This window comes from Myotis brandtii, unplaced genomic scaffold (assembly GCF_000412655.1).
Source record: "Myotis brandtii unplaced genomic scaffold, ASM41265v1 scaffold889, whole genome shotgun sequence".
Taxonomy (NCBI): Eukaryota; Metazoa; Chordata; class Mammalia; order Chiroptera; family Vespertilionidae; genus Myotis; species Myotis brandtii.
The window spans coordinates 619,153-631,278 of NW_005371640.1; the positions used below are offsets into that span (position 1 = coordinate 619,153).

Here is a 12,126-nt window from a genome sequence, read left to right on the forward strand (position 1 = left end):
TTTATGATGTAGCATGAATGTGAGAGACTACTTGCTGGGATTTAGCTTTTTTTTTTATATAAACTTAGAATTATTTTAGGTTTGGGGATTTTTGTGTCTTCAAGTTATGTTTACCATGTGGTTTTCATGGCTTTTAAGTTTTTTGTTATTATGTACTAGAGGCCCGGTGCACGAATTCATGCATGGGTGGGGTCCAGCTGGCTGAGGCGAGGGGACGCAGGCAGTTGGCTGGCTGGCCCCGCCCCCCGGTCGAACTCCCAGTCGAGGAGACAATTTGTTTGTTAGCCTTTTATTATATAGGATTATTTTTGGAGGAAATATTGGGAGACACAGACCGAAGCAGCCACCATTGTCTTCAGTAATCAGGAAGTCTTTAAAAATTTTTTTTATTGATTTTAAAAAGGAGGGGAGAGAGTGGGAGAGAGAGATAGAAGCATCAACAATGAGAGAGAATCATGGGCTGCCTCCTGCACACCACACACTGGGGATCAAGCCCGCAACCTAGGCATGCTCCCCAACCGGGAATCAAACCGTGACTCCCTGGCTCCTAGGTCGACGCTCAACCACTGAGCCATGCTGGCTGGCCTGTAAGTCTTATTAAATAATCTTTTTTGACATTTCCTAACTTATAAACACCAGATCCACCATTCCTTACTCTGCTGAGTTCACAACTTACCATTTTCTTTACCTGAATGTCTCAACGTCCTTCTACCCCTTGTTGATCATAAAGCAGATCTCATAACTTGTATATAAGAGGGCCTATCCCCAGATACTAACTGTTACACACTTACCTTCTCTTTTTTTTAAAGAAATATGTCTTGTTTTTAAAAATTATGATTCTGTGGGGTTTCTTCCCACCACAATTTGGTATAGTTGGCAGAATCCAGAGTAAAATGAGCCCTAGGAAGAGTAGAGGTGATCTATAGGATGTGGGACATGTACACATTGCAGGACATCCTGATGTTTAACTACCATGAACTGAATTGTGTGGCCCTACCCCCAAATTCATATGTTGAAACCATAGCCTCCAGTGTGAATGTTTATGGAGGTGGGGCCTTTGGGAGATAATTGAGGTTAATGGGGTCATAAGGGTGGAGCTCCGACAATGGGATTAGTACCCTTATAAGAAGAGGCAACAGAGAGCTCTGGATTTCTCGTTCTCTTTTTCATGTGAGTGCACAGCAAAAGGCAGCTGTCTTTATGCCAGAAAGAGAGTTCTTGTTGGAACCTGACCATGCTGGAATTCTGATCTCAGATTCCTGGCCTCTATAACTATGAGAAATAAATGTCTGTTATTTAAACCACCCAATTCATGGTATTTTGTTATGGCAGCCTGAGCACACTAAGATTTTGGTACTGAGAAATGGGGTGCTACCATAACAAATACCTAAACATGTGGAAGATACTTTTTAAGTGAGTAATGGATAGAGGCTGGAATAGTTTTACGGTACATGCTAGAAATATCACTGTTAGAGGCAATTCTAATGAAGGCTCAGAGAGAAAAGAGGAGTGTTAGAGAGAAAACTTCCATCTTCTGAGAGAACACAAAAATAATAATAGACTGAATGTTCCTAGAAATGTGAATGTTAAAGGCTGTTCTGGTGAGAACTCAGTTGGAAATGAGAAATGTGTTAATGGAAAAAAGGACATTCTTGTTATAAAGTGGCAAGGAACTTGGCTGAATTGTGTTCTAGTGTTTCACCACTGATCATAAATGCCACCTTATCAGATAAGTTTTCATACATTTCTCTTTTTAAAATTTATCTTTATTGTTGAGGGCATTGGGCTATGCATATATGCATATAAGTTCCCTGGTTAATCTCTTTTTCCCACCCCCTTCCCTCTGAGATTCACGAATCTCTCTTCCACTACTGTCTGTTTTTGCACCAACATGTAATGCTTTCCTAATAAGAAAAAAATTCCTTTTCTATTTAAAAAATGTGATCCCAATGGGTAAAAATTTCCCTTCCCATATTAAGTAATTTGCATCAGTAAGAGAAAAGGTTGCTGGTACTGGACTCATCTAGAACCCCATCTTGGAGTCCTATGTCTGCCCAAGCTAGAAAAACACATGTATATTTACCTGCTCATAAAAACACATCCATCTCAGAATTTTCACAGAGATTGTGCTATGCAAAAGCTATATGACCAAATGGAACTTGTTTGAGGTCAGGCTGGGGGAACATGTAAGAATGCATTTCTGTTATATAACCTTGTGCTTACTCTTTTCGTGATATACCTGCATTGTAATTGCATGTCTAAGTACCTGTCTCCATTATTGAACTGTGTGTTTTGTGAAAACAGGTACTATTCCTTTGGCATGAGGCTGAATTGTGTTTTCACATACTTCATAGGGTTGTTGGGAGGATTAAATAACTAAGTAATAAGTTAAACATCGTAAGTAGTCAAGAAATTACTAAATGGAATTGTATTGAGATATCTAAGAAGATAATAATCCTTTTGTCTAAGAGGATAATTCTGAGCTGTATCGGTACCTATGGAGTTAGATAACAATTGTCATAGCTACCCATCTTGTTACATGCTGGAGCTTGTGGTGACGTGAATACACTTTAAGTATGGTGTAATCCATAAAACGTCTATTGATGAATTTTAGGGCAAGGAGCCTTTCAAGAAGCCTTGTTCTTTAAAATCATGGATCTTTCAAAAATTTCAGGTAGACTCCCAGAGGAGAGGTTGCTGGGTCATATGGTAACTCTATTCTTAGTTTTTTGAGGAACCGCCATACTGTTTTCCATAGTGTCTGTACCAGTTTACATTCTCACAAGCAGTGAATGAGAGCTGCTTTTTCTCCACAACCTCTCCAACACTTATTACTTGTCTTGTTGATAATAGCCATTCTAACAGGCATGAGGTGGTATCTCATTGTAGTTTTGATTTGCATTTATTTAATAGCTAGTGAAGTTGAGCATCTTTTCATATATCTGTTAGCCATTTGTATGTCTTCTTGAGAGAAGTGTCTGCTCAGGTCTCGGCCCATTTTTTAATTGGATTGTGTGTTTTGGTGTTGTATTGCATGAATTCTTTTATCTGCAAGATAGATGCACCCTTATGGTCATTGTAGCATTATTCATGATGGCCAAGGCATGGAGACAACCAAAGTATCCTTTGGTAGATGATTGGATAAGAAAGATGTGCTACATATATACTATGGAATACTACTCAGTCATAAAATCATAAGAAGAGATCAAATACTGCCATTTGTGACAACATGAATGGACCTTAAGAATATCATGCTGAGCAAAATAAGTCAGTCCGAAAAAGCTAAGAACTATATGATTTCACTCATATGTGGAGTTAAAACCGAACCTCATATACACAGACACCGGTATGGTGGCTACCAGAGGGAAGGGGAATGGGGGTCAGTAAAGGGGGCCAAATATATGGTGATAGAAGATGATTTGACTTTGGCTGGTGGGTACACAATGCAACATACAGAACATGTATCAAAGGAATATACACTTGAAACCTATAAAATCTTATTAACCAATGTCACCCCAACACATTTAATAAAAAGGTATTTTAATGCAAAGATCAAAGCCATGGTATGGACAATAAAATGGAACTTCAGGGTCAGAGTTAATTAAAAAAATCATAGATATTAAAAAAACCTTACTCTTTGAAATCATATCAGTGAGAATAGAATGCTCTGAGCTATTCAGAGAAGCCACAACCACACCATCTAGTTCAGGTGCAATTTCTCACATCGGGGATCTTCCAGCAAAGAGGAGATACCACATTATACATTCATCTTAACTCTGTGGTTTCCAAGGACAGGAGCCCTTCCTATGTCGAGGACTGTTAAGCTTTTACTTATTGCCTTACTTTTCTTTGAACCTATTAAAACATTGCCTCATTTAAATTTTACCTAAACTCCCCCCTCCCCCAAAAGCCTGTAATAAGACTGTGCCTTTCTTTTTAGAGGCTGAACTTTGTTTCTCCTGTGAAGGAATAAGAGTTAAGCTCAGCTTTTGTTTTCAGATTTGAGAGATTTGATTGTATTTTAACATGTAAATGAGTATATATAGCAATGGAACCTTTTCAATTTTGTAGAAATCTGTGTGATTATTCTATAAGAAAGTGGTGCCTTATCCTTTTAAGGTCTGCAACAAGTCCTTTGGTAAATCAGATTTCTTAGTTTCCTTTTTATTGCTATTGAATAAAAGATCAGATTTATTTTGCACCTTTGCCATATATTTGCTTCCAATCTTTTAAAAATTATGTTTTATCTAATGAATGCTTGTTCATTTAACAGCAATATCATCTAGTCTGAAAGGTTTAGTCTCATCTCTATGAGGCAGTAATGTTTCTAGGTGTTGAACGCCATTCTAAGACCAGTTGGTCTTGATATCTTCCTAGAGCTGATTTAAAAAATCATTCTTTTAGGATTTTCCTCTCTGATATGCTCACTCTCTGATTTTATTATTCATATCAGATAAACTCATGCATATATTAAAGTAACAAAAATAGAAAATTGTTTTAATGGTTTAGATGGATTTTTTCTAAGCAGCAGTTTGAGATTGTGCCTCTACTTATGTCATTTGTAACTTCAGCCATCTGTTGATCTTACATATGATGCATTCTAGGAATTCAGTCAAATAGCAAAAGATCTTGGTGCTTTCCATATCATTCAGGATTTCAGTAGTTATACAGGAATCGCAGTGGTCATGCCATGGAAATAAAGAAAATTAAGCAAAAATATGAAGACCTTTAAAATACACAGTGGCCAGATACAGAAAATACAGCATGGTGTGGTATTGTGTGTTTTTTTTTTTCATAAGAGAGTTATATAGAGTGCTTTTTCTATTGGAAGAGCTTCCCTAACTACTGTTTAGCCACACTTGCGTAGGTATGTTCAATTTCTTTGTCTTCAGGACATGTGTGGGCAAATTCTTCACGGGCATAAGCATTGTGGAGATAGCGCCAGACTCCCGAGAATTCTGCTGGAATGTCAAAGTCACGGTATTTCTTGGCAGCAATCTAGGGTTTTGGAAAAAGCAGTTGGCAGTAAAAGGCATCAGTAACATGCCCAGTGTGTAGAAACATATTTCAAAAGTCAAGATCATTGTGGACATGCTATCTGCATAAAAAGTACTACTAAATAAAATGAAAGAATCTTGAAATTACTACTTTAATGTGTAGCATACAAATGTAGACAAAGCTATATGCTTACAATCATATTTATATTAAGTTGTATTTAATGTTTAGAAGGGAGAACAGAAAAAGAGCACATATCTCCCCATTAAACTAAGAGGTTGTTTAGGGTCCCAACTATGTCATTACTTTATGAATTCTATGTATCTGGCATAGGACCTGAGATAGAATAAATTCTGTTCAATAAAAATTTGATGGTGAGTAAATTATCATAATAATATCAATAGCCCACATTATTTATCACTTGTTATGATCCAGACACCATTCTAAGCATTTAACATGTCCTAATTTATTTAATTTACTCAACAATTCTGTGAAATGGGTAATATTATTCTTTTTTAAAAATATTTTAAATTTTATTTCAGAGAGGAAGAGGGAGGGAGAAAGAGATAGAAACATCAATGATGAGAGAGAATCATTGATCGGCTGCCTCCTGCACGCCCCACACTGGGGATCAAGCCTGCAACCTCGGGCATGTGCCCTCCGGAATCGAACCCGGGACCCTTCAGTCCGCACACCGACGCTCTATCCACTGAGTCAAACCGGCTAGGGCTGGGTAATATTATTCTTGTCTTTTAGCCAAGACAGTGGAAAACCCCTGATATCGGGAGAAATAATAATTTTTTATGCTTTACAGGGGAGATCATGGATTTTTCCTTTGAGGAGAGAAAAGATGTACACACTATGCATAATGATGATGCTAAAGCCATCATATAACAACCTCACACAGAATGGTCATGTGATTCGTGCTGGCAACTCCCAAACCCAGCTCAAACCATTTAGGCTACCTTATGAATACTTACTTTAATAATGTTCAGCTTGGGTAACAAGCTGCAGTCAGCCAGTGTCAGATCATCCCCATCCAAGAACAATCTTCTGGAAACTGAGAGTTCCTCAGTACTGTCTGGATCAATTTCATCCAGAAGTGGGGTGTTTAAGTAGTCATCCAGGCGCTTAAATTCTCTGAGCAGAGCTCTTTCAAAATCTGAGGCAATGAAGTCATAGGGTTACTTATAAATGTATTGTCTTCATGACTAAATACATTCTCAATATGCTTTTCACACATTTAAACATCTCTATCTATACAGGCTCCGTACACTGGCTATTAAAAATCTAAATAGTTAACTAGAATGCTCAACTAGCCACTGATAAGACCGAGTACGATGTTTAATCAAATGATGAGTGGAAATATTTCTGGATTTTTCTTGAAGAACTGCATTGGGAGGAGAGTCAAAGAGGGAAAAAGCAAGTGATATGTTATCCTTCAGCCCAGAAGAGTAAGAAAGTGGAATCAGAGACTAATAGCTTTCATGACTCAGAGGATAGTAAACTTCAAGAATGTTTGGGAGCCCTAGTCTATGTGGCTCAGTGGACAGAGTGTCGGCCTGCAGACTGAAGGGTCCCGGGATCAGTTCCGGTCAAGGGCACGTACCTCAGTTGCAGGCTCGATCCCTGGTGATCAAGGCACGTGCGGGAGGCAACCAATCGATGTGTGTCTCTCACATCGATGTCTCTCTCTCTCTGTCTTTCCCTTCCACTCTCTCTAAAAAAATCAATGGAGAAAAATATCCTTGGGTGAGGATTAACAAAAAAAGAAAAAAAGGAGAATTTTATGTGCTATGGTTTAAGAAACCTTAGTAACAGTACGCAGGACTGGGAAAGTTCGGAGGGGGGGCATCTAACAAATCCAGTCCTGCAGTTATTTTACACCTGGCACGCCAATGCTCTAGATGAGCTACATTGGTAATTTCTATATTGAATCTTGGGCTCTCAATCTAATAAAACTTCATGCAAAGGAATTTCAGAAAAGAGAGCAGAGACTGAGAGGAAGGGTATTCTCCAACATATACTATATATTTTTTAAAAAATCCTATTTTAGCTGAGTGAGAATGAGCAAGTGAGTGAGAAAAACAGGGATTTAAAGAAAGTTATCTTACTCTTATTGGCCTCCTTTTGTGTATTCTTAATATATGCAGAAAACTTGGCAAAGAGGTTACTGCCCACATCAAAGGACTCCTTGTTCTTGGGACTCAAGCAAGGGTACCTTAAAAAGAAACATCACTGCAGTATCATTCACACATAAGGAGACAGAGACCAGGTGTCCTAGCTTGCATTCTACTGAGAATGAAGGTTTTGGAAATTGTGTTGGAAACTGAAGGTCCTGAGAATTCGCTCATTGGAAATATGTATTTTCCCAATCTCAGAATAATTTAGTTTATAAAGTTCACTTGGAAACCAGTTGTCTGAAAGTCAAAGTTCATTTACCTATAGAAGCAATGTTTCAAATGGTAATTAGGTTCCCACACTTGCTCCTGTAAGTCTCTTTGGCATCAGATATGGTGGTAATACATTTTCAAAGATACGGTAAGTAGTAGGAAAAAATATAGCTTCAAATATTGTAACTTATAAAACAAATGAAGGAATAAAGGAGATGGAGATGATGGAAAACAGTAGGCAAGATGTCCTCTTCTAAGTAATACAAAGATCATTTAGGATAATAAAACAAAATAAAGTGATAATTTCATTACATTTACAAATTAAATAAGGAAAACCATATGATCACGAATAGATGCAGAAAAAGTATTCAATGAAAATCAATTCCTAATAATAAAACACCTCCTAGCAACTAGAAGTGGCCAGGCCAAATATTCATCTTCCTTGATTCCTCTCTTAATCTCCATCCCCACCGGATCCATTAGCAGCTCCAGCCAGTTTACTTTTCCAAATGTACCCAGAATCTGTCCACTTCTCACCACCTCCACTGCCCACTTCTTGGTCCAAAGCCTATATTACTGCAACCGCATGGTACCTATTCTCCCTATTCCTATGCTTGTCTCCCACACAACAGACTATTCTCTTACTGCTGTGAGAGCAGTCATGTTAAAATATGTCATGTGTGTCTCCCCTACACAATACCCTGCAATGTGCCCATCTCATTCAGACTCAGAGCTCAAGTCTTCACAGAGGCCTACAGGGACTGGTGGGATCTTGTGCCACTTTACCCCTCTGTTCTCATCTCTTCTTTTCTTCCTTACATACACTGAGTGGCCAGATTATTACAACTGGCCAGATTATTATGACCACCCCATCAGTACAATGAAGTGAATTAGTTATGCAAATAATAATAATAATAAAAACCTTGAGAGTATTTGCTTAGGAAGTTTTCAATATTCAGTATTTTTGGAAGTGTCAATGAAGAACTGATGGGGTGGTCATCATAATCTGGCCACTCAGTGTATTTCACTCAATACTGGATCATTTGCTGTTTTTCAAATAGGCCAAAGAGCAGGGATCCTCAAACTATGGCCCGCGGGCCACATGCAAATACAAATATTGTATTTGTTCCCATTTTGTTTTTTTACTTCAAAATAAGATATGTGCAGTGTGCATAGGAATTTGTTCATAGTTTTTTTTTTAAACTATAGTCCAGCCCTCCAACGGTCTGAGGGACAGTGAACTGGCCCCCCGTTTAAAAAGTTTGAGGACCCCTGCCTAAGAGGCTTCCAACCCAGGGCATTTTCACTTGATTTGCACTTAAATGGAGTGCCTTCCCTCATATATGCACATGATCTGCTTCCTCTCTTCTTTCAGGTCTTTTTTTCTAATAGCTCTCTTATGTGAGCCTTTCTCTGGCCACCCTAGCTAAGACTGCAACCTCTCCCCTGTCCCTAACACTCACTGTTTCCCTCCCTTGCCTCATTTTTTCTTAGTATTTATCATCATCTAACGCAGTTTATGTTTGTTTTTTATCTTGATTATTTACTGTCTTCCCCAACTAGAATGTAAGGTCTACCAGGCCAGAGGGTTTTTGCCCATTTTATTCACAAATGTGTCCCAAGTGCCTTGAATAGTACCCAATCCTTAATAAGTATTCAGTAAATATTTGTTGAATGATTACATGAATTCATTAATGTTGTTAACTTGATAAAAGGGATGCATCAAAAACTTTCAGCAAGCTTCATATAAAATGGTAAAATGTTTTGGGGAAGTGCAAATCAAAGCCATAATGAGATTATTAACCTCACGCCTGTTAGAATGGCTATTATCAACAAGACAAGAAATAACAAGCTTTGGAGAGGATATGAGGAAAGGGAACCCTCACACACTGCTGGTGGGAGAGGATGTGGAGGAAAGGGAACCCTCGTGCACTGCTGGTGGGAATGCAGACTGGTGCAGCCACTATGGGAAACAGTATGGAGGTTCCTCAAAAAATTAAAAATATAACTTACATATGACACAGCAATCCCTCTTCTGGGTATCTACCCCCCAGATTTGAAGACACTTATTTGTAAAGATATATGTACTCCTATGTTCATTGCAACATTATTCCCAATAGCCAAAACATGAAAACAACCTAAGTGTCCTTTTATAGATAATTGATGAAAAGGCTATGTTACATACTGGGTAGGGCAAAGAAGGTTTACAGTTGTTTGTATGGAAAATAATACAATAATTAATAAATAATGATACAGGAATAAACTCTGTGATTCACATATAACTGTAAACCTACTTTTGCCCCACCCTGTATATACAGTGGAATAATACTCAGCCATAAAAGATGAAACACTGCCATGTGCAACATTGGTGGACTTTGAGGGTATTATGCTAAGTGAAACGTCAGAAGGAAAAGGACAAACTCATATGATTTCACTCATGGGATATATAACAAAAAAGAAAAAGAAATGAACAAACAAAAGACAACAAAAACAAACTCATAAATATGGACAACAGATTGGAGATTACCAGAGGGGAACGAGTGTGGGGAGGGCAAAATGGATAAGGGGGTCAAATATATGGCGGTGGATGGAAACTAGACTTGGGTGGTGACTACACTATAGTGTATACAGATATTGAATTACAATGTTGTGCACCTGAAACTTGTATAATGTTATTAGCCAGTATTACCTCAAAAAATAGCAAATATTTTTAAAAAGGTGATACATTCATGTTGTTGCATATGGCAAGATATTATTTTTTATTTCTGCATAATATTTCATTGTCTACATATCACATCTTCTTTATCTATCTATCTTTGGACATCTAGATTGGTTCTATATTTTGACAATTGTAAATAATGCTGCAATGAACATAGGGGTGCATACAAGGTGGGGCAAACGTAGGTGTACAGTTGTTCATATGGAAAATAATGCAATCATTAATAAATAACAATACAAGAATAAACTGTTTCATGTATTCACAACTGTAAACCTACTTTTACCACACGTTGTATATCTTTATGAATTAGTGTTTTACCATTTGTGACAACATGAGTGGATCTAGAAAGTATTGTGTTAAGTGAAATAAGTCAGGTAGAGAAAAACAAGTACTATATGGCTTCACTTATATATGAAATATAAAAAAAACCAAACAGATCTGTAGAAACAGAAAAAAGGGTTACTAGAAAGGATGGGATGGAGGTATGGTTGAAAAAAGGAAGGGGAATATAGTCAATAATATTGTGATATGTTTACAGTGAGAGATGATTACTAGAATTAGCAATGTGATCACCTTGTAAGGTATAAAAATGTTGAATAACTATATTATATATCTTAAACATATACAAATATAAGGTTGTATACCAACTATACTTAAATTTAAAAAAGAAAAAAGGTGAAACGTTAGAACTAATTTTTTAAAACTAGCCAAGAACAAGGATAATCATTATCACTACTGCTCTTTCAACATTGTGCTGAATGTACTAACCACTAAGACAAGAAAAAAATCACTCTACATGGTGACTCTAAAACCATTCATATTAAATTTAAGAACAAACAGAAATGCCTAAAATTACTATTACAGCTGATATTGTGTTTTGATCCTCCCCCGAGGATATGTTTATTGTGTGTGTGTGTGTGTGTGTGTGTGTGTGTGTGTGAGAGAGAGAGAGAGAGAGAGAGAAACATCGATTGGTTGCCTCCCTTACTGCCCTGACAGGGATGGAACCCACAACCTAGGTATGTGCCCTGACCGGAATTAAACCTGCAACCTTTTTGGTGTTTGATTCCCCAACCAACAGAGCCACCCAGGCAGGGCAATAGCTGATATTGTTTTTGACATTCTAGCAAGTGGTGGAAGACACTATTTTAAAGCAATCAGTATAAAAACTAGAAGAGAAGCAACAACATAATTGCATGTCTAGAAAAATCCAAGAAAGTATAGGGAAAAAATTACTAGCATTAATGAGCTATTTTGTTAAGGTGGCTAAATACAAATCAAACATTAAAAAAATTTATCTTTATTGTTGAAAGTGCTATTGATGTCCCCTTCCCCCCTCCATCCAACTCCCCCCAGAGCCTCCCCTGCACTATAGTGTGTTCATGGGTTATATACCATTTGAATTTTGCTGCAGGAAATCTATTACATAGGAATAAAAACACTAGCACATAAGGACATATGCACAAGGATGTTATTTATACCACTGTTTGTAGTGGTAAAAAAAAATTGGAAGGAAAGGGAATGTCCATCAGTTAAAGGAATAGTTTAGCAACTTGTAGCACATCTGTGACATGGACTATTATGCAGACATTAAAATGAATGAAATCTAAACCAGTGGAGTTGAAGGATGTTACAATGTTCTTTGAAGTGAGATAAGCAAGATGCAATATTTATAAACTATGCTTATTATTATTACTATGCTTGTGTGAACCTAGAAAAAGGTATGGAAAGATACACAATTGTTCTTTTGTTGTTTTTTCCCACTAGTTACCTTTGGGAGCAAGAAAAAATTAGGGAGCAGATAATGTTAGGGAAGAAGTAGTAGAGGAATATGGCAGAGGAGTAAAGAACAAAATAAGACTCAATAGGTACAGGACAAACTTGGAGCAGGTGCTTAAATCTAAGAAGCCATCAATAATTGATGAAAGAGACCTAATATAGTCACACAGAGGAGAATCTAGAATAGTGGTCTTAGTTTCTTATGTAAGAAGAATTATGGGCTGATAGAACCTTTTGTTT

The 12,126-nt window shown here is 37.4% G+C and overlaps 1 protein-coding gene across 1 annotated transcript in view; it reads right to left on the minus strand.

The window, feature by feature from the left end:
* Positions 1–3,531: 3,531 nt before the first annotated feature.
* CLIC2 (chloride intracellular channel 2) overlaps positions 3,532–12,126 on the minus strand; it is a 19,498-nt gene continuing 10,903 nt past the window's right edge. Inside the window, exons 4-6 of the mRNA XM_005885022.2 lie at positions 7,110–7,216; positions 5,976–6,157; positions 3,532–4,998 (exon numbers count right to left, since the gene is read on the minus strand). Of these exons, the coding sequence (XP_005885084.1) occupies positions 4,843–4,998; positions 5,976–6,157; positions 7,110–7,216 (445 nt within the window). The 3' untranslated portion in view covers positions 3,532–4,842. The remainder of the gene's footprint in view (positions 4,999–5,975; positions 6,158–7,109; positions 7,217–12,126) is intronic.